Source organism: Dermacentor andersoni, chromosome 1, assembly GCF_023375885.2.
Source record: "Dermacentor andersoni chromosome 1, qqDerAnde1_hic_scaffold, whole genome shotgun sequence".
Lineage (NCBI taxonomy): Eukaryota > Metazoa > Arthropoda > Arachnida > Ixodida > Ixodidae > Dermacentor > Dermacentor andersoni.
In genome coordinates this window covers 204,715,804-204,739,501 of record NC_092814.1, presented here as the reverse complement: position 1 = coordinate 204,739,501, position 23,698 = coordinate 204,715,804, and the positions used below count along the sequence as shown (strand labels likewise).

Sequence of the window (23,698 nt, the reverse complement as noted above, 5' to 3'; positions counted from 1 at the left end):
CCTGCCGTGCCCTGGCAGGTTTTGTTGCATTCATATTGACTGTTGGTCCATGATGTTGCTATTAATGTCAAGAGACATAGAAGAAAATCCCGGGCCTAAATCGGCCGAGCTGCTGCAAACAATTATAGAGAATCAGGCGCCGACTGATCGCCGACCATCCTCAATAAGCGAGAACGTCTGGCAGTTAAACGCAAAAACAGATCGACTGACTGAATTACTTGTCATGACACAGAAAATGAACAAGCAAATTGGGCATCTTGAGGCTATAGTTCGACACCAGACTGAAAAATTGATCGAGTATGAAAACCGCAGCCGGCATAACAACTTGTTGGTTTTTGGAATCTCGCAGGAAAGTGGTGACTCAGGCGAACTTGAGGGCAGCTGTCGTTGATGAACTGCTTCATGTAAAACTGGGGGTTCAAGTTAAAACTGTAGAAAGAATTCATCGCATTCGCAAAAAAAAAAAGAGCAGTAAACGACCGAGACCAGTTATGATGAAGATTTATGATACCATAGAAAGGGCGCAGCTACTGAAGAACTACAAAAAACGTAAAGGAAAATCAGTATTAGCAATGATTATGCAAAGCAAACAGTAGATGTGCGACAGAAGTTGTGGGCGAGCGCTTGTGCCGAAAGGGCGAAGGGCGCGAAGGTAGTTTTGATCTACGACAAGCTCAAGGTAAACGATAAGCTTTACGTATGGGACCACGAAAACAACGCACGTTTCCTTCTAAATCACCGATATAAGAACAAGCACCGCGCACAAAGGACAGATGACACGCATGATGATTCTGGTCCCTCAGGCAGTACCAGCGATTCTCCGTGTACTTCAACCCATTCATAGCTCCGAATCTTGACACTGAATGCACGCAGTATTGTTAATAAGGTAACTCAGTTAGAATACGTGTTGCTGACGGAGACGCCTCATGTGCTAGTGGTAAGCGAAACATGGCTGAACAGCAATGTACCTAGTCGCTGTGTAGTGCCACCAAACTAGCGAATGATTAGATGGGACAGAGACACTCGCGGTGGAGGCGTTGCGATAATTGTTAAACAGCACATTGATGTTGTAATGATTGAATGTACTATCCCTGAGACAGTGTGGGGCAAAATTACGCGAACACTGTATAGCTTGTTGGCGCAGTATATGGCCACCTGCCACTGCACCCGAGTTTTTGAATAAGCTGAATGATTTCCTATGCATTCATTTGGACCATAACACCAGACTAATAATGACCGGGGACTTTAATCTATCTAATAATAACTGGGACAATTTACTACCTGGGCACGTAGAAATTTCTAGTAGCGAAAAGCTGCTTCAAATAACGATCTCGCACAATCTAAAGCAAATCGTGAAAGAAAACGCGAAGGTAACGCCTGAATCTCGGTCATTGTTGGACTTGGTGTTTCTTTCGTATAAAATAGGTGACTATACAGTGTCTGTGGAAGATGGTCTGTCAGATCACAAGATGGTTCTTGTACACATAGTGTCCAGCGCAAGCACTCGTTCTCAGCCGTTTATACCTGTGCAAGTTAAGGACTATAGTGGGGCAGACGACACATCTATTCTCGATTTCTTAGAATTGTAGATTAACAAGTTTGAACTTGTCTGCGATTGTCAATCGGTTGACACACTATGGCAGCGCCTCAAGAAAATCGTAAGACATTGCGTTGATAGTTTCATCCCAACTCGACTAAAAAATATAAAACGACGGAACCCTTGGATTAATCGCCATATCATTCATATTAGGCGCGAAATAAAGCGCTTACGCAAAAGGCAAGGTATCTCCGCCGAGGTGTCGAAATTGCGAAGGGCATTGAAAATGGTTCTGAAGGAATCAAAAGAGTAGTTCTTTAACCGAACATTAAATACCTTTAGGAAAACATCACCTAAAAAATTCGTGCTTTATCTGAATGGCAAAAAAGAACAAATAAACAAGATCCAAGTTTACAATGTAGTAGTAACGCAAAAAGCAAATATTGCGAGTCATTTTAATAATTTCTTCCAATAAGTTTTTTCAGCGCCTAGCAGCAATTGGGCAGACGCCTGTCTGCCCTCATCCTTTTCATGTGGGATGGAAAATGTTGTCGTCACTCAAGCAGGCGTGTTTAACGAACTGCTACTTTTTAATTCTAAGAAGGCTAGTGGGCTGGATGGAATACCAACCCAATTTCTAAAGCGATACGCGGAGTGGGTGTCATTTTTAAAATATATAGTCTTTGTGAAGTCATTGCAAACTCACTCGTTGCCACAAGACTGGCGTTGCGCAGTCATAACTCCTGTTTTTAAAAGCGGTAACCGATTGCTAATAAAGAACTATCGCCCAGTTTCCCTGACTAGCGTGTGTTGTAAAGTCTTAGAGCATATCCTAAGTAAGCCTATTCTCGTTTTTCTTGAAAATAACGACTTTTTTTTTATCAGCACCAACATGGTTTCCAAGAGGGACTGTCTAAAGTAACCCAACTCATAGAAACTATTCATGATTTTATTCATGATTTACTTCAGCTATAGTCGCCCAAGAGCAAATTGACGTCATCTGCCTAGACTTTGCGAAACCCTTCGACAAAGTTTCGCACAATAAATTACTTTTCAAGTTACATAAAGCAGGAATAGATGACACTATTCTGAAATGGATTGAAGCCTACCTACACAATTGCAGGCAGGTTGTGCGTGTGGACGAATGCTTGTCCCCTCCGTTAGAAGTGCTTTCTGGTGTCCCCTAGGGATCCGTTTTGGCCCCGTTGCTGTTCTTGGTTTATATTAGTGACATTAGAGATTGTCGAGTTCTCTGTGAAATTGAAGCTTTTTGCTGACGATTGTTTATTTATATTACGGTAACACACATTGGCGACCAAATAAGAGTTAACTGGGTTCTTCATTCCCTTCACCTCGACTTTTACACATTTCTTTATAACATTGCAAGCAACGAACTAAAAAATGTAGATACATTCAAGTATTTAGGGGTCACAATTTCACATAATTTAGACTAGCGTAAACATATGAGTAATATGTGCTCGACGGCTTCACATAAACTGTATTCAGTGAAGAAAAAGCTGGAACATGCAACGAAGGATGCCAAATTAATTGCTTATAAAACTCTCATACGTCCATCTTTAGAATACGCTTGTGTTGTCTGGAGCCCCCACCAAAATTTTTTAATAGACAAACTAGAAAGAATTCAGAGAATGGCTGCTCGTTTTAATGCTTCAAGGTACAGACGGATGGACTCGGCAACAACAATTCTGCAACCCGAAGGAACAAAGCCAGACAATATTTTTTTTTCAGATACTTCAAAGGGTTCTGAAGATAAAAAAGGAAAAATACGGCCAGTTCCCTGCAAATTGTAGCGAGAGAATAAACCACAACAGAGCCGTCAAGCCTTATAACACACGTGTTGATGTTTTTAATTATTCTTTTTTCACGGATGCAATTGAGAGAGAGAGAGAGAGAATAAACATTTTTATTGGGTGAATGCAGCTTTGGAGAGGCGTCCTCATTCCAGAATGCCTTGAGCTCGGGCCGTGTCCTGGGCCCTCGAAATAAGCCGTTGCTGATCCTCGAGGTGGGAGCTCGCCAAGGCTCTCTCCCAAAGCTCGTTAGTGGGGTAAGGTAAGCTGTGGAATGCCTTACCTGATGCTGTTTTAGATCAGACAGATGTGCGCAAATTTGAATGCTTGATTGATATTTTATATCGTGGGCACCCAACCTAATCCTTATGAAATGTCAAATTTGCTTGTGTTCTACTATTTTCCCTCCCTGTAACAACCCTCAAGCGAAGATTAACAGTATCAATAAAGAAGAAGAAGAAGAAGACTGAGAAATACACCTGTGTACAAGTTGTGGCTATGTGAGGGGTAAGGCTTTTCGGCGGCAACTATTTAGCCGGTGTGCAGACGGCCGTCTGAATAACGTAACTGCCATTGGCAATGATAGATTTTTGATCACCACGTTCTCCCTCATTTGTTTATACATTACCCCAGAGGTAGTCCTAATATTTCGTCCTCGTCTTCTGCTTCTTTTGAAGTAACAGTAAGAAGAACTCGGTTGTGAGCGAGTGCACTGCTATATGCTAAATACCTTCTTACCGGCCCTTTTACCGTAGACCACACGTGTGGATTCGGTTCAAGGACCGGCAGGAAAGGCAGCCGGAACACAGCACACGGGTTGCGCTTTTACGCAGTTTTCAATGCGTGTATAACACGTCTGAGCTCTGACAAAAATCGTTTGTGCTTTCCCGAAGGCCACCAGCTCAAGGTTGTTTATAGTGCATATGTCCCGCCTGTGACAATTTCTACTACAGCTGCACTACGCTGGTGGTGCTTGAACTTCGTTGGGAAATGAGTACAGCTCAAAGATGCGTATATACCAACGTATTCGTATGCCCGCCACGTTCACTTGTCCCGCTTGCTCCTTGTATTCTTTTATGCTAGGAATTGTTTGTCTCTGCGCGTAAAGTTGCATGGCTCGAAACGGGGTCAGCGCTCCAAGGCTCGCCACACACGGCAAACCGATTGTGTAGCCTCACTTCAAGGCGAAAGCATTTAAGTATCAGCGCTGTTTGGATCAAGACCAAATGGTTACGCCGGAAGGTAAAGGCAGAAGGCACTACTCAAAGAAGAATTGGAATATCGCGCTGATATTTCATGCATTTTAAAAGCATTTTAATGGGAAGCGTTATTTGCCTCTTCAAGACACTTTGCACCTGTAGTCTTTGTCGCTTTGTTCGACTCCTTTGCTATAACATACAATGCATCTGGAGGGGTTATTCGAACCCTGGTCTCCCAGGGCAATAGCCAGGTGCTCCTCTATGAGGTCACGGAACCTTTGATGCGCTACCTACAAGAAATCAATCGCCTTGTCGTTGTCACACATGAAGACGCTCGCTTTAACGGACACATTGCGTCACCTGATAACCCTTTCCAGCATCGCGCTCGAGGTTAGACAGCTAGCTAGCTGCGAAAAATATCGGATAATACTGAATCCCACAGTGAGTGGGATGTAAATATATATAATATTTGTTCATTTGTACGTTTCCTTGACTGGTCATGTGTAAAATATATCAGACCGCAGTTTGTAACGATGCTTTTCATTAAAATATATTCTTACGTATTGACTGTTCAAGTGGCCAATCCTGGCCATCAGAGGGCGGATACGTGCTAAAGCGCAAAAGGAACGAAAACCTGGAAAGAATCGTTACAGAATACGACCTTGTGACGATTTTACGTTTCTCTTATATTTGGTATTTTTAACTCTTCGTGATTGTCTGGAGCACCAGCATTATCATCGTGATAGGCCTCTAGACAGGAGAGATGATCAAAATGAAAAGGATCCGTACAAATAAAATGAACTGGAGCGTGCAAAATGAATAGGACAGATACAATAGGACGAGCGATACAAATGACAAGAATCTGTACAAAATACAGCGCCAAGCAGTTAAATTTTAGCTACAATGCAACTTATTGCATTCTTCAGTTTTCCTCCAATATCGTTAACCAACCTATCTTTTAAGTTATTTCGGGATTCAGTATCCATAATTTAATTTACTCATTTCGCCACGGCTTTCTGCTTCTACGTGATACGGCACACGTTTCATGCTATGAAAGGGAAAAAACTTATATTTTGTATTAGCACTCCCCTATCTTTTTTGTAACGAGACCTAGCAAAATCTTTGTTGCCTCTACTGGATTCTAAGACAGCAGTGAATCTAAAACGCGGCACGCCTTGTACCGGTGGAGTGAATTACTAGATGTGGAATTATTGGCGGGATTTAGTTTGCGTACATAGAGCAGATGATGCCAAAATAGAACAATCACAGTTTCGTTCTTCAGTTGTATGCGCTGATCTAATGGCGGCTGGTTCCAAAGGAGGTGACGATGGTAGAAACAAAACGTCTTTATTCTAATATCGGCCACAGGACTTTCTATAGGCTCCATCTCCTACAACATGGAACCCACGCCAGATTTCGCAATGACGGGGAGGAACCAGTTATGGTGAAGACCATACATCTACGCTCGGAAGCTGTGCAGATCACTAGGCGAGACGTGCGGTCGAGGAAGGCGTCTTCTTCTGATGTATTTTGTTCAAGGAGAACCTCAAAGTAGGTGGGCTACGTGGAATGATTCTTGTGCGCCATGACAGATTGGATAGGCAAGTATTTTTTGCCTGTTCCTCGGAATATTAAGATCGTTGACGCAATCTTACCACAACGTTAGGGGTGAGTGGGACCGCAAGACGAAGGCGCCGTAGAATCGCCTCTTATTTTATCTTCAGTCGTGTCGGAATACCAATGGTGCACGGCAGAAAAAAAACTCCGGTAACAGAGAAATATATCGCGCTCCATTGGTGCATAGGCAGGCTGTAGACCACTAATACAATATTAAACCCTGCTCAGCAGCATCAAAACCAGTGCACTGGGAACAGTAGCGGAGTTTTGTGACACTTCGTTTTATAGCCTGCTAAAGATTTTAAAGCAGTAAACGTGTGAGCTCCGCCTAGCTCGCATGGCGCAAGCTGAGTTCTTTGTAGACATAGCGTCATGTGGTACATGACCATCGCTGACGTCCGCCTGTCATTGCATCGCGGCGCTGACTGAATGTCCGACTGGAGCCGAATTGCTGACCACGAACCGATGACCATAATGTCAACAGAAGTGTTTCACAGGTAATTAATCGTTGACGCATGCAGATATCACATCAGTGAGCCACCCTCGGGTACACACGAAACCGACGGGGAAGTGGATGTATCACAGTTACTGTTTACTCGAGTGTCTGCGCCTCCAAAGTTTAGGTGTGCACAATATGAGCAAGTCCAGGTACATCGGCGGGCACAGTGAAAAAAAAAAAGTGCTAGCACCGCGAGGATATGATGTCGTCCATTTTCTTCTCTGACCGCACGCTGCATTCCTTCAGTTCGTTTGGCTGCTTCTGTTTCCGAGCTTTTCCACGTCCCGTGAGCCTGTTAAAAACAAGCTTGTCCAGTACTGCTGTCGGTGCCTCGCAGGCCAGGTACGAAAAGTAGGACAGGATGAAGCTCCAATCAAGCACTGAGAACAGCATTGTAACCTGCAAAAAAAAAAGGGGGGGGGGGGAGCACCGATTTCTGATTTAATATATGTAGAACATAGGTCTCCTATTCGTCAAAGATTACAGGAAAATTTTTATGGGATCAATAACCCATGCAGGAATGTTTACCACTGCTGCAGACGTAATGACGCAGCCGATCGAAGGATATCGCATCGGGTATACGTATTCAGTGCAGAATTTCATAACCGAAAATAAAATTGGACACTAACTGGGTCGTGCTGCCTAAATACAAACTCAAAATGCTGTACCACCAAATTTGGTCTTCAGAGTCGTGAAGTCACTGTGCATCTCTGCATCACATCGCGCATTTATTATTTAAAAGCGCTGCCACGCTAGGAGAGCACGATTGCGACGCGTACGGGGCGTTGACGACAACCAGACGTCTGCACGATATGCTGAAGAATATACCCCAGTGGCACGAGGCCTTCTTAGATTGGACGGACGGCTGCACCAGCTATTCTCGCAATGAGAGAACGTTTCCAGCTGAAAAAAAAAAACAGACAAAACTGCTCTGTCAGTGAATGGCTGACAGCGTGATTTGTGAGCACATACATCTAAGCAATGGTGTAGATGACAACACTCGCCGGTATGCCAAGAAACCACTTGAAATCTCTAAAGTGGTTACATTTGATAGGAGAACCCACGTTACTACAAACTTGATCACCAGATATCTGTACAAAACAGAAAAAAATTTTGCGCAAGAATTCGACGCGAAACAACTCAATGTCTGAGATTAACAACCGACCAAAAGGTACCATTTAACAGCAGGAAATTATTCACGTTTAGACAGCAGCCAATAAAGTAGAACTTTTTAACAAGGGCATCGTCGTACTCCGGTAACTGTTATGAGTTTGGTATACCTAGTCCTCGCAACAAAACATTGTGGACAGATAAATAATTGTACCGGAACGACTTATATATTTTGCCGACTGCGAGCAATGTTTTTCTTTGGTCCATCCAGCTATAGGTAACTAAATCATGCAGCACAGTGACTGGTGTTTACCTGGTTGAAATCCGACCAGGAGAGACGCTCCCTGGAAGAGTGTAGCAGAAGCTCGATGAATGGCCGGTGGATGAGGTAGACGCCAAATGAGAGCTTGCTAAGAGGCACGAAAAGATTCCAGGACAGGAACTGACCCACAAAGCCTGCAAGTTGTATTTACCGACTGTATAAAGAAGCCCCACTAAGTAGGCTGCCCCAACAACTTCTTAAGTATGTAGAAGCCGCATCGACCACTCATATACACGCGTTGAATAAACCTGTTGATTTAATGCGATTAGCATTTTTTGCAAACTTCACGCACTGTAAGCGGACTAAATGCCTGTGTGTCTGGCTAACCGTTTTCCTTGGGTCACCAGGTATGTGTCATCTGGTATATGCGCCGCTCTTCAATGAACCTCTCTCAGGCAAACTTAGATAAATTTGTATTAGCACTCCACTATCTTTTTCGCAGTGAAACTTTGCCGATTCTTTGTTAGCTTTCCTGGCTCCTAAGACAGCACTGGATGTAATTGCAGACACGACTTGTATACGGTTGAAGTGGATTACTAGAGCTGAAATTACTGGTGGACTTAGCCGCATTGACGACCAATATGCAAGCGTTGAAGAAATCTGGTTCTTTTAATGCGATTAGGATTCTTTAGAAACTTCACGACTACCTGCCTTTCAGTATATCTAGCCATTTTCCCGTCAGCTCGGTTCACTGACTAATCCATGGTTTAATGGGTACAACAGCAGGCTGATCTGTTGAAGGAGCAGAGTCTGAAACGAACAATCGCACCAACTTTCTTCACTGGGTATGTGCCACTCTCCAGTGAACCTCTTTGACACCAAATTGGGTCACTGGTTATGCACCACTGGGTGTATGCCGCTCTTCAATGACAAACAAAAGTCATTAAATATGTTTCGGTGCCGGACGGAGTCAAACTCGCGTCATATATAATCGGACAATCGTATCCAAATATACATTCACGCACGCGCCACGCTCGGGCTTGGCAGCGGGGCCGCCAGATGGCGCACAGTGCGTGGCGGACGGTGCGCCACTGCTGTTTATGATATACATGGTGAGGATGGGGAGGGCGCTAGAAGGAAGTAATATCGGGTTTCATCTCTCATACAAACAGGCGGGTACACTAGTAGAGCAGCAGCTTCCAGGTTTATTTTATGCGGACGACATTGTGTTGCTAGCTAACAAGCAAAGTGATTTGCAACGTCTGGCTAATATCTGTGCACAGGAAGGCGATAATTTAGGTTTGAAATTTGCGTTAGAAAATCAGGTGTTATGGTATTCAATGAAAACAGTGAACTGACAGTGGCAATAAAGTGCCAGGAAATACCTCGGGTAGGAGAATATAAATACCTTGGTATATGGTTAAACGAAGGCAATAGATATATGGAAACACAGGAAAAAACAATAACAGTGAATGGAAGAGAAATGCAGCCATAATGAAGCACAGAGCGTTATGGGGATACAATAGGTAAGAGGTGCTCCGAGGTATGTGAAAAGGTGTAATGGTTCCAGGACTTTTGGAAATGCGGTTGTTTGCTTTAAATCAGGGGTACAATCAGGACTCGATGGGAATCAAAGGTCAGTGGGACGCCTCACATTGGGCGCTCACGGGAAGACTACAAATGTTGCTGTGCAGGGTGATATGGACTGGACTAGATTGAAGTGAGGGAATCTCACAGTAAAATTGATTATGAAGAACGACTGAGGAATATGGAAGGAAGTAAATGGGATGGGAGAGTGTTAAGGCATCTGTACAGAAAAAAACATTGATTCACAGTGGAGGAAAAGAACTAGGAAGCTTACCAGCAAGTATGCGCCCTGTAGGGTGGGCAACACAGCAACAAAGAACGTCAAGCGAAAAGTAAGAGAGGCTGAAATGATCTCATGGGCGGCGGCAATGGAAAAGAAACCTGCCATGAGTAACTACTTAAGAAGAAAAAACGAAATCAGGAAGGAAACAATCTGTGATAGCACAAAGGGGAGCTCATTACTTTTTGAAGAGAGATCGGGATGCCTTAGAACACGCACCTATAAGGGAGATATAAGGAAGAAGAAGGATGTGCTTGCTGCCGTAAAGCTAGGGGAACGACGGAGCGTGTTTTATTAGAATGTGAAGACGTCTGCCCAGCGATCGATTTAGGCACCACTGGCCTCCTGAAGCCATTGGGTTCAGCGAGAGCAGTGGAAAAAAAAACATGTCCACAATAGAGATTAGTAAGAGACGTTTGGAAGATTGGTGGTATAAAAGTGGAGAAACGACGAACAACGGAGGCGTTCAAAAACAAAGTTCACAATAGGGGTTCAGGAACTTTGTTTATGAGAATTCATCTTGGGTTTTCTTTCTTTTCCTTTTTTTCTTTTTTAACATGGGTACCACATTAGGCAATAGAATAACAACAGCTTGGTGGCGCAACCCACCGCCTCGATACAAGGGGGACGCTCATAACTGAATGCATACCTGAATGCATACATGCCTCATACATGACGCGTCTTGGCGGCAAAAGTACGGTGTGTTGTTACATTGCTTCAGTGCTAACCGAATTAACGTCGACATTAATTATGTGATAGACTCTGTCGGAATTTTTATTCTCATGCTGTATCGTCTCATGCTCATGGAATATTGCAGCTAATACTTTTGCGGACAAAAGCTCACAGGAAGTATCAGTGAAAATACCGAAGAATGGCTACGTTACCAAGAAATGATGCTTCTGTTCGTTTATATCACTTTTAAATCCGCTTAACGAACCTCGAGCTGTAAAGAGGAAACTATAGATACTGACACGTGTACTTGTTTATCTTTTACGGGTGACCGCTTGTCACCGCCTAACAAATGTTATCGCACAGAGCATGACGCACCTGCATGTATCGGAAGTTTCTGGAATGTTATCGATGGTTCCATCCGCTGTCTGTCACCGAACCTTGCATGATCTGATTGCATGTATGCGCGACGCGAATAGTGTAGAACTTTCTGGAAGACGCGCGGGTCCCAGCGATTGCTCTGGAAGATTCGACGACTGCTGTATAAAAGCCGATGCGCTTGACCCGCTGATCATTTTTTCGACGATCGCCGACTGTGTTCGCCGCTATCGTTGTGCTATAAGTATAGCCTGTTTTTGTGGGCACAGGTTCGCCCAATAAAAGTTAGTTTATCTTTCACAGTATTGCTACTGTGTTCTTTAACGTCACTACCACGTGACAAAATTTAAGCCAATAGAAACATCCAAGCTAAGGAAGTGTAGGCGAGGAACGCGGTTTTGGTCTCTAAGCTTAATGCAACAAACTAAGTGACCCAGCGTATACGGTTTCGGTCTTTCAATGATTTAATACGGTGACGAACGCACAGTATTGATAACCTGCGACAGACGAGAACTTCACGTGTTCGGAATGCAACAAAGAAGCTCTGAAATAGGCTCCACACATTTCTGCACATCTTTGTGTCACACTGGAAACGTGGCTCAGAAGAAAATGTGTTCCCATGCCACACCTCTATTTAGAAGTAAGCAGACTAACCGCCTCGGCCTGAGGAGCACGTGAGAGTGATCCAAGCGAGAAAAAGTGACCACATGGCGCGGTCAGAGAATGCGACGATCAATGTTCCTGCTTTTGAGGTAGGATTCGGACTCTTGTACCAGGCGAGCTTCATGAAGACGCAGCAAAGTCCACAGCTCGCAGCTATGCACCAGCCGGCCACCTGCATGACCTGCATGAGTAAGTTAAAATATGTTAAGAATCACTTTATTGTTTCCCTGGACTTTACTAAACCCATAACGTCTGCTGGCTTCAGGAAGGAGTATTACACAGTGATTAACATCCATGGCATCTAACAAGTAACTGTAATATCTGCAACAAACTCCCTGTATATTACTTTCATAGGTTACCAGAAGGCGTTTTATTCAGTGGACGTACCAGCAGTCATGAGACATCGCGGAAGTACAGGAAGCACACGTGGATATCTTATTAATGTGTATTAAGATTCCATAGCTACCTTTTATTTTCCATGGGAAAAGCGGGAAAATGCCGACGAAGAAAGGGGTTGGGCAACACTATTCACTGCATCCGTAAACGAAGTATTCAAGTTGTTAAACTGTGAATAAGTATTAAGGATGTTAGCGGACAAGGGGTAAAAGTAGGCTTGGAGAACAATATCAGTAAACGTAATCAGTAATGCTCAGTACCCTGACGAGAGAACGAAAAATGAGGATTGGCTACCAGCTCCTAGAATCTGTGCAAGAGTGCTTTTATCTAGGCAAATTAACGCGATCAGCTTTCTTTGGGAACGTCACGCACTTTTCGGTAGATCCTTATATAACCTGTTTCACACATACTTGAGACACTGGGTATTTGCCCAAATAGACAACTTCGGTATAGACAAGTTGTGCCATTGCGGAGGTAAAGGTATTTGCGGAAGTAAACCCCATGGTCCACTGGATATGTGCACCTGGGCATGTGACACTAGGTATGTGAACATTCTTGGCTCCTCCAGTATGGATACGTGCCACTAGGTAGGCGCCCGGAGATAAAAGCAGAACAGCCCAGAAGTAGAAAAGTAGACTGCAGAATATAAGAAGTCCGGTACAGAGAAGTGAGAAAATCGGCATCAAAAACAGCCGAGTGTGGAGAAAAAATGAGAATTGGACCAGAGAGTGTATTGAGCGAAGAATGTTGAACTACAGATAAGTGAAGACGTCTGTAACGGAATCTGGAAGACAGTTCCACAGAAGTGAAGAACTTGGCAATACAGTATGTCGTTAGATTGCTTCAATTGTAATCGAAATAATGCCGACATTCATCGGGGGATGGCTACATTGAGATTTTTTTTGACAGGGGACCCTGGTTATGACAAGGAAATTTATACCATAATAAAAAAAAAAGACGGAGTGCATGCGGTAGACATTACCGGCAGCTTGACGCTGTGCTTGAAAAGAATGTGCATAATAATCGAAACCTACCAGTACTAACATATGGGGTAGAAACCTGGTGGTTAACGAAGAAGCTTAGGAAGAAGTTAAGGACCGTGCAAAGAGCGATAGAACGGAAAATGATAGGCGTAAGGTTAAGAAACAGGAAGACAGCTGTGTGGATTAGAGAGAAAACTGCCGTAGACATTATTCGAGTTGACTTTTTGAGGAAAAAACTCAACGCCCTTCCACTCTGTCAAGAAGGATGACCACAGAAGCCGTATATGTGTGCCCCTTAATGACGAACTGTACCTTCGCCGCGGCATTGCACTATCTTCGGGATTTTTCCTACACGCGGACACGATAGTGGGGAAAGTAGCCCTTCATAGCTTCGCTGTAAAATTAAGTTAGGCGGGTCACGTAATGCGCAGGGCAGATACCCAGGGGTCTATTAGAGTTGCCGAATGGCTGCCAAGGGAAGGGCAGTGCAGTCGGGGATGGCAAAGTACTAAGTGGTGTGTTGAAACAAGATAATTTGCAACCCCAAGATGGTGTCAGCTGGCACAAGACAGGGGTATTTGGAGACTGGTGGGGATAGGTATTTGTAGAAACTTCTGAGTTCCGCTGTCACATTTATGTACCAAGTGGAACTCTATCACAATGTATTTTAACAGTCGCTATCACTGCAAGGCACACCGAATAGCTCAACTTATCCTTCTGACAGCCGCTGACAGATGCTTGGTACATGTAATTTTTGGCTGCTCTCCGAAAGTCAGCATTCTTCTAAAGCCACATTTTAGGAAAAACACCGAAGGTAAACATAATTACAGGGTCATGTGCACTTTTATGCTGCTGGCGCTCACCTGACAACAGATAAACTAGCCTTTCTGGAAAAAAGGAAGGGGCAGGCAGCCTAAACTTTTATACGCTGCATGGAAAACAATTTTTTTCAAACGACATTCTGCATCAACAATGGTCCATGGCATGGGGAGTTTTTAGAGTAATTGTTATCCCCAAATCTTCGCGTGCGCTGCGTGTATACAAGGGAATAAGACAGTTAGTAAGGCTTTGCTTAATTAGGCATTCCGGCTTTTGTCCCCGACATGCCCTCAATTTCGACGGCGCACAGTGTTGGTAGGGCTGGCAATACGATGGAAATAGAAGTGTTCTTCATAGCTCCCATAGTGTGACTGGAAGGCGTTCGGCGACGGCATCGTCGACGCCCGATAATTTCAGCATCCGCTTTGTGAGTCAAATTTTCTTCTGTCCATTTCTTTCAGAATAGGGAACTCGTTTTTTCATAGCAACATTGGTACGCGCCTTTCTGGTCCCGTGTCTACATTTTGACATAGGCACATCTGCGCAACGATGTGCACAGGAAGGTCACCTAACGTCTTTGATATAACGATAATGAGTGAGCGAACAATTGTAGTATCGATAATTCAGGGTGTAGATGGATCTTTCAAAGTTAATGTCACACTAAAATACACGACAATAGATTTTCGAGTATGTAAAAAAATGTTGCAGTCGATGAAATGAAACAAACGCTACACCAAAGCGGCTTCTTCAACTTGTGTCATAGTTGTTTTTCTATATGCAAAACATTTCGTAAAAACGATGCAGATCTCACTCACTGTGTGAATCGGTGTAAGCAAAGCTCTCTGTAGCGTTTGAATTAATTTACAGTAATATAGGTGCTGTTATGGCGAGTGATTAAGGTTTGGGGCGCCTAGTGCAATGCAATAGCAGTGAGGTGATGTTGCTCTTGGGGGAATCACTTGTTTATCCACATTGTGGACAAGGGGACACAGCAAGACATGTTTGATTGAGGCGTTGTTGCGGGCCTTTGTTCATAGCCTGCGAAAATGTTTAGCCCAGTCATTGACTGAAGTGGCCAGAAGTGTTTAAATTCTTTAATTATGGTACTTTACGTACCAAAACCATCATATGATTATCACATACACCGCAATGGGGGCCTCCGAATTAATTTTCACCACATGGGGCTCTGTAACGTGTACCTAAATCAATGTATGCGAGCTTTTTGCGTTTTCATCATCATCATCATCATTATCATCATCATCAGCCTAGGTACGCCCACTGCAGGGCAAAGGCCTCTCCCATACTTCTCCAACTACCCCGCTCATGTACTAATTGTGGCCATGTTGTCCCTGCAAACGTCTTAATGTCATCCGCCCACCTAACTTTCTGCCGCCCCCTACTACGCTTCCCTTCCCTTGGAATCCAGTCCGTAACCCTTAATGACCATCGGTTATCTTCCCTCCTCATTACATGTCCGGCCCATGCACATTTCTTTTTCTTGATTTCAAGTAAGATGTCATTTACCCGCGTTTGTTCCCTCACCCAATCTGCTCTTTTCTTATCCCTTAACGTTACACCTATCATTCTTCTTTCCATAGCTCGTTGCGTCGTCCTCAATTTCAGCAGAACCCTTTTCGTAAGCCTCCAGGTTTCTGCCCCGTAGGTGAGTACTGGTAAGACACAGCTGTTATACACTTTCCTCTTGAGGGATAGTGGCAACCTCCTGTTCATGATTTTAGAATGCCTGCCAAACGCACCCCAGCCCATTCTTATTCTTCTGGTTATTTCAGTCTCATGATCCGGATCCGTGGTCACTACCTGCCCTAAATAGATGTATTCCCTTACCACTTCCAGTGCCTCGCTACCTATCGTAAACTGCTGTTCTCTTCCGAGACTGGTAAACATTACTTTAGTTTTCTGCAGATTCATTTTTAGACCCACCCTTCTGCTTTGCCTCTCCAGGTCAGTGAGCATGCATTGCAATTGGTCCCTTGAGTTACTAAGCAAGGCAATATCATCAGCGAATCGCAAGTTGCTAAGGTATTCTCCATCAACTTTTATCCCCAATTCTTCCCACTCCAGGTCTCTGAATACCTCCTGTAAACATGCTGTGAATAGCATTGGAGATATCGTATCTCCCTGTCTGACGCCTTTTTTTATTGGGATTTTGTTGCTTTCTTTGTGGAGGATTACGGTGGCTGTGGAACCGCTATAGATATCTTCCAGTATCTTTACATATAGCTTATCTACACCCTGATTCCGTAGTGCCTTCATGACTGCTGAGGTTTCGACTGAATCAAATGCTTTTTCGTAATCAATGAAGGCTATATATAAGGGTTGATTATATTCCGCGCATTTCTCTATCACCTGATTGATAGTGTGAATATGGTCTATTGTTGAGTAGCCTTTACGGAATCCTGCCTGGTCCTTTGGTTGACAGAAATCTAAGGTATTCCTGATTCTATTTGCGATTACCTTAGTAAATACTTTGTAGGCAACGGACAGTAAGCTGATCGGTCTATAATTTTTCATGTCTTTGGCGTCCCCTTTCTTATGGATTAGGATTATGTTAGCGTTCTTCCAAGATTCCGGTACGTTCGACGTCATGAGGCATTGTGTATATAGGGCGGCCAATCTTTCTAGGACAGTGTTCCCACCATCCTTCAACAAATCTGCTGTTACCTGTTCCTCCCCAGCTGCCTTTCCCCTTTGCATAGCTCCCAAGGCGTTCTTTACCTCTTCCGGTGTTACTTGTGGGATTTCAAGTTCCTCTAGCCTATTCTCTCTCACCTTATCGTCGTGGATGTTACTGGTACTGTATAAATCTCTATAAAACTCCTCAGCCACTTGAACTATCTCGTCCATATTAGTAACGATATTGCCGGCTTTGTCTCTTAACGCACACATCTGATTCTTGCCTATTCCTAGTTTTTTCTTCACTGCTTTTAGGCTTCCTCCGTTCCTGAGAGCCTGTTCAATTCTATCCATATTATAGTTCCTTATGTCCGTTGTCTTACGCTTGTTGATTAACTTAGAAAGTTCTGCCAGTTCTATTCTAGCTGTAGGGTTAGAGGCTTTCATACATTGGCATTTCTTGATGAGATGTTTCGTCTCCTGCGATAGCTTACTGGTTTCCTGTTTAACGGCGTTACCACCTACTTCTATTGCGCACTCCTTAATGATGCCCATAATATTGTCGTTCATTGCTTCAACACTATGGTCCTCTTCCTGGGTTAAAGCCGAATACCTGTCCTGTAGCTTGATCCGGAATTCCTCTAGTTTCCCTCTTACCGCTAACTCATTGATTGGCTTCTTATGTACCAGTTTCTTCCGTTCCCTCCTCAAGTCAAGGCTAATTCGAGTTCTTACCATCCTATGGTCACTGCAGCGCACCTTGCCGAGCACGTCTACATCTTGTATGATGCCAGGGTTCGCGCAGAGTATGAAGTCGATTTCATTTCTAGTCTCACCATTCGGGCTCCTCCACGTCCACTTTCGGCTAACCCACTTGCGGAAAAAGGTATTCATTATCCGCATATTATTCTGTTCTGCAAACTCTACTAATAACTCTCCTCTGCTATTCCTAGAGCCTATGCCATATTCCCCCACTGATTTGTCTCCGGCCTGCTTCTTGCCTACCCTGGCATTGAAGTCGCCCATCAGTATACTGTATTTTGTTTTGACTTTACCCATCGCCGATTCCACGTCTTCATAGAAGCTTTCGACTTCCTGGTCATCATGACTAGATGTAGGGGCGTAGACCGGTACAACCTTCATTTTGTACCTCTTATTAAGTTTCACAACAAGACATGCCACCCTCTCGTTAATGCTATAGAATTCCTGTATGTTACCAGCTATGTTCTTATTAATCAGGAATCCGACTCCTAGTTCTCGTCTCTCTGCTAAGCCCCGGTAGCACAGGACGTGCCCGCTTTTTTTGCCACTGTCTAAATGCAAAAACACTCCGGCAGAGAAGTGTTCATTTGCTGTGCGGCCGCTTGAGTAGTGTCGTCATGACGCTGCGATGCTTCAATGCAGCTTTGCGTCTGCACGCACTGCGCCAATTCTCCGAAAGGCAAATTTGCATGGTCTTCATTTTTTCTGAAGTACCGCACCATACCCTAAATAACTCATATATAGTGCTGAACTGTTAGTAGTAGCATTTCATTTACCAAAGAGACCCCAAAGAAGAATGCTTTCTGACGTCCCATTGGCCTTCTCCTGTGCCGTGTGGGCAAGCTGCCACGAGGGAAGAGTGGTATGTTATTCACTCGTTTCGCGACTGCGTCGGTGACTGAGTGTGTTGGACATCCGGCTCTACCCAGTCTTTTCTCCTCTCTCTACTCCCTCTCCGCACTGTTGCGTGCGAGCACAAAGGAAAGCACTGCAGCTTAGGCGATGCTTTTGCGGGGAGAGAGCATTTTGGCGGCGGCCAGGGAACTCCAGAGGTCATTGTGGCCACGCTCTTTATGACGCATGCTTTCTGACGTCGCCTATGTCTTCTCCCGCACTCCTGCCATGTGCTTTAAACCACCTCCCGACGCGGTGTGCAAGACGGCGGCGCCGCAGCAGCAAAAGCTTCGCTTTAATAGTTCGGAATAATATCCAGGATGCATGAAATTCAACACAATCAGTGATTGCCAGTACACATGAACTTGAAACGCGAACGTGAAAGAGAAACAAATAGTCCTGTGCTTCAAATGAATATGAATGGGAAGTTGCACAAAATTACAAAAACACCTTAGCAGGTGTCTGAACATTTGGGTATAACATATCATCAAACAGCGTGAACATTTTTTTTTTTGCGTATGAAAGGCTAAATCCTCTGGCCGAAACATACCTTTGTAATTTTGCGGTACCTGAAGTCTTCCATGACGAGGAAAGTTATGCAGCCGCTGAAGTAAGACATCGCGTGGCAGAAAGGTAGAATGTAGTATAGATGGGCGGTCTCGATTGTAATCCTGTAAGAAAGCCAAGTAACGAACCAAGTAACGAATGGGTAAATAATAATCACGAAACAGGAAATAACGCTGGCGCTCTGTGACAGTTCATTTGACGGGGTACACAAAGCCTGAAAGTGGTTGTTCTTAAATTTATACACCATAAAAAGATATATGTATGCAGAAATATCGTCATCTGCGTGTCCCCTTGCAAAAAAAAAAACCCTCTTCCAACTCGTGGAATACGTGCGAATTGATTTAAGTTAATGACGCGTTCTTTGTTATACACGAAACTTACTGCAAAACGCGAATACTTTCGTTGCGCTTTGACTAAGTCACGCCTAAACTACACTGCATGTGCTTACAAACGTACAGTGCCCTTCCTCAAGGTTTAGTTGTCTCTGGAAACCAGTACTTCCCGCATTTTGGTCGCACCCCGTCCTTATTTGGGAACCATTACTACTAACACAACTTCTTAAGTGAACGCTTCCCTTCTTCACGAACATCTTCGACTGACCGAACGTTATTAGTCGTTCGTCAGTTACGTCCGTCGTGTACGACGTGCTCCTCCAGTCCTGTTCTGTTTTACGGTTTGGCTCACTTGTTGTACACGTGCTGTTTCTTTATAGCAGGGAAGACACGGGGAAGGCAGAAGATGGAAATGCAAGACGATGAGCAAATCGAGAACAAGGTAAAAGTGGGAGCCAACGTTTCGACAAGTGGATTTGTCTTTCTGTAAGGCGACGTCTGCTTTCCTCGGCACAGTATACCGTGTGTCCCAGTTACCTTGGACCAAGATTAAAAAAAAAAAATCCAAGAGCTCTAGGAAAATCGTGCCGACTGCATAGTAGCGGCAGTCGCGTGTACTTACAACCAGTACATTTTTCATCACGAAGTATTAATTGATTATACGCTTTTAATTAGGAAACCTTTTGATTATTGTTTGAATCGCGAACATGTCAATTACAAAGTTGTAAGGCACCTTAAATGACCTCCCTGTGAAATTCTCCTGTCGGATATTTCTGTGCGCCTAAGCCTGTCAGAATGATTACATTGTTTTGAACTACGTCTTCTGTCATCGCACGTCTAGTTGGAGCTTCGTATCGTCCTCTATAAATTTTTGTAAGGCCCTAATGGTAGGAGTGTTACCCGTGCGACAAGAAAACACCCTTGAGGGTCTAAATATTTTTACAGGGCATAAATTACATCGGCACTAGTGCAAGTAAAGCTACTTTTCACTTCGTGTGTATAACTATTTGTGGTGCTTTTAATTTTAATGTCCCTTTTGAGGTGCCTGCCGGTTTTGCACCTGGGGCGACAACATGCTTGTATTACGGGAGAATGATGTTGGCTGACTTTTACGTGCACTAACATGTCTCTAATGTTTCTGTTACGGACATAGGTCACCCTTGGTACCACAGGGAACGCTTTTCTCAGACACTCGTAACTTGATAATATTGGGTGGTATTTTCGTAGGATGCTGTTTATGTTCGGGAGTGCACTAGAATGTTTTGTTGTAAAGGCTGGTGGTTTCTCAGATTCTGGTGCAGGCTGTTTATTTGCTCATTCCGACTGACCCTCCACCTAATTCCGACTGCCTGTCCAATCTTGATGCGGCGTCATAAGCCTTGTCGAAAGGAACTTGTGGATAGTTTCTTTCTGCTAGCGTTGCTTTATGGTTATTTAGGTGGTGTATATAACCGCTGTCTTCACTGCAGATTCTTCTTATCCGTTTCGCTTGTCCAACAAAACTTCCTCGCTTGCATCGCGGGTGATGTCGCAGGTGATGACCATTGTAGTCTAAATATTGCTGGCTACCCGTAAGCTTCCAGTAAAATGTCGTCCTCAGTTTTCCATTTTCTATGTACACCGTCGTGTCGAGGAAATTGATCTCACTAAGAGAGTGGTGAGCAGTAAATTTAATACTCTAGTGAAAGCGGTTGAAACGTAGCTTTCACGCTTTCGTTGGCGTGGTTCCTCGCAAATCGCAAAAGTACGGGAATAACCATGATGAAAGCGTGAGAGTTACATTCAGCACTTTCTCCTATTATTTTTGGTCCTCGATGCTTGCCGCAACACCTAGGCAGCGTGCACACCGAGTGAGACATTCGCGGTCTTTGTTACAATGAGAACTTTCCGATATAGACTTGTGTCCTTAGGACTGTTACATGTTCTTCTGTTTTATTTAGGTATCAGCTAATGCAATTATTTTTTTATTCTATGTTATTAAACAAGTCAAAAGGGGTTACCATCGCTAGCAAATGGCGTCAATAACTCCACTGTTTATTTTTATCTCAATAACATAAATACAAAAAACTAAAGAGCGAGTTTTCATCGTTGCTTGATGTCCGCACAAGAAAACAAGAAAAGATGAACGATACAATTTTTGAAAAGCAATTGTTAGAGAATGTAAACAACGTGTGATGGGCTGCAAAGGAATTGCTAAAAAAGCCAACCCAGCTAATTCTATTTACTTTATTGGTGCAACGTTAATAAAGGTTTCAAGGAAAGTAACATAAAATCAATTTATTCCTTTTTACTATTTGCTCAGTTACATTCGTCTGGAACTAATTGGTCAATGTAATGAATTACGTTTTTTAATGAGGTAAGTGTAATTGCAATCGATTACTTTTTTCTGTAACGTGTACGAGTCTGCATGTATGCTCAGCATTTCTGCTTGAACCTTTGCGACTGTATACGGGCTTAGAATAAATTGGTGAAAGTACATGTCTATGCAGTTTACGATAGGTAGCGAGGCAATGGAAGTGGTAAGGGAATACATCTACTTAGGACAGGTAGTGACTGCTGATCCGGATCATGAGAGTGAAATAATCAGAAGAATAAGAACGGGCTGTGGTGCGTTTGGCAGGCATTCTGAGATCATGAACAGCAGGTTGCCATTATCCCTCAAGAGAAAAGTTTATAACAGCTGTGTCTTACCAGTACTCACGTACGGGGCAGAAACCTGGAGGCTTACGAAAAGGGTTCTACTTAAATTGAGGACGACGCAACGAGCTATGGAAAGAAGAATGATAGGTGTAACATTAAGGGATAAGAAAAGAGCAGATTGGGCGAGGGAACAAACGCGCGTTAATGACATCTTAGTTGAAATCAAGAAAAAGAAATGGCCATGGGCAGGACATGTAATGAGGAGGGAAGATAACCGATGGTCATTAAGGGTTACGGACTGGATTCCGAGGGAAGGGAAGCGTAGCACGGGGCGACAGAAAGTTAGGTGGGCAGATGAGATTAGGAAGTTTGGAGGGTCGACATGGCCACAATTAGTACATGACCGGGGCAGTTGGAGAAGTATGGGAGAGGCCTTTGCCCTGCAGTGGGCGTAACCAGGCTGATGATGATGATGATGAACATGATGACATGTCTATGCTGGGAGGGTATATTCCAAGAACGTTGTTTGTCAGCGGTTCAGCGTTCAATGCCACGGGAGCATGCGCAACAATGTGGCATAGGTGGTGTACGCGTAGGTGATGGGCACAAGCAGTGAAGGCTGCAAGAAAGTGTGACAGGAGTTCGACACGTCTCTGTACTCGCAACATGTGTGCTCGTAGCCACGCTGCCATTTTTTTCGTCATGGTGATGACATGCCTGCATGTGAGTGTGCCACAAATGGAGGATTGGTGTAGAATCTACGATGAACTGACTGCTGCTACTATCAATGCTACCCGTGTCAGGGTAAGCAAACACATTCAGGACAATGAATTTAACTATTATAGAACACCTTTGAAGGTTAGTCGGGCCAGGAATCTTTCGTAAACTTTGAGAAACTGGTTGCCAGTGACTGCAAGCCGCTGACTTCGTTATGGCTTGTAATTATGGAGGGATTGCGGGAAGCTTCCATTCCAGCACACCGAGAGATATCCCTCGCACGTATGAGCGATAAAACACCGGATTTCCCAGTACGCAAGCCCCAATCGCTTTACTGCTCGCCCCTGCACGCGCAATAATCACGCTAAATGCAGTCGGTGCAGAGTTTCTAGGGCAATAGGTTCAAACTCGCCTTTTATAGGCCCATGTTTCTGTTATACTCACTCAGGTGTTTGTCCAGGAAATACCATGAACGGTAGCGCATCAGAAGACACCAGTGCCCACGCTCCAATGACGTATCCACACAGAGACAGCAGGGCAAATGCTCCTATGGCCAGTGTTTTCCGGCTGCGATGTGCAGCACTGTTGTCAGTTTGCAGAAAAAGCATGTGATCTTGGAGAGTCGACTTGACGCACGTTACACAAGAATTTCTTGATCGCAAGAGCATAAGTAACTTGCATAAAACCAACTACCCTGTGCGACTGTGAGACGGCGCTGGTTCCCGGCAGTCATTTTGAGGGACGGACACAGACAGACTCTATAATTGTCGCTTACCTTGCCTCGCCAAGTGCGTTTATGTTTGGTGCTATTTCTCCAGCGCTCCTTCACTGCAATTCAACATGCCTATCATAGCCATATGCCGTTATGCAAGTAGGGTGTTACGTGTGCAGTTCCGTTCATAAGGTACACATTAGTGGGAAAAATGCAATACTATGTTCAATGCACCAACTTCACCTGTGAACTTGGTCGGTTTGTGGCAGTTCTAACTGCCCGAACGTATTTCATACTTATTGTAATAGTTTAGTGCAGCTCAAAGGAATGTCTGTAGCGCACACAGTTATCCATTTTTCTCGCTAATGAGCTACAGCCTCGTCGTAATGAGCTGAACGTCGCGTGCCTATATGAAGTCGTGCAATCAGCAGCAGCCATGTCTCTTTTCTAAAGTGAAGAATGATATGCCTGGCAACCGTGGCTGCAACCACTTGACGCGATAGTATGGCCGAATACTCTAGCACTTGCAAGGCCACTTCAGCCGTACTATAGATAACCGCGCGGGATTACTCCCTGTACCAGTACCGAATTAAGAAATCGCAGCATGCTGCGCTTCTTGATTTGCTTTCC

At 44.1% G+C, this 23,698-nt stretch overlaps 1 protein-coding gene across 1 annotated transcript; it reads right to left on the bottom strand.

Moving 5' to 3' along the window:
- Positions 1 to 5,877: 5,877 nt before the first annotated feature.
- Positions 5,878 to 23,189, bottom strand: LOC126547391 (nose resistant to fluoxetine protein 6-like). Its single transcript, XM_050195376.3, has 5 exons — positions 22,801 to 23,189; positions 18,651 to 18,771; positions 11,604 to 11,793; positions 8,087 to 8,229; positions 5,878 to 7,062 (listed from the first exon to the last, which is right to left on the bottom strand). Exons 1-5 carry the CDS (start codon positions 23,022 to 23,024, stop codon positions 6,847 to 6,849), a joined length of 894 nt encoding a protein of 297 aa, XP_050051333.2. The 5' UTR covers positions 23,025 to 23,189; the 3' UTR covers positions 5,878 to 6,846.
- Positions 23,190 to 23,698: the final 509 nt, after the last annotated feature.

Excerpts from the sequence above, each read along its gene's own strand:
- LOC126547391 (XM_050195376.3), bottom strand. The coding sequence starts at position 23,024 with ATGCTCTTGCGATCAAGAAATTCTTGTGTAACGTGCGTCAAGTCGACT. Across the intron at positions 18,772-22,800 it reads TTTCCTGGACAAACACCTGA|GATTACAATCGAGACCGCCC; the intron begins GTGAGTATAACA and ends GCTTTCTTACAG. Across the intron at positions 8,230-11,603 it reads GTGCTCCTCAGGCCGAGGCG|GCTTTGTGGGTCAGTTCCTG; the intron begins GTTAGTCTGCTT and ends TACAACTTGCAG.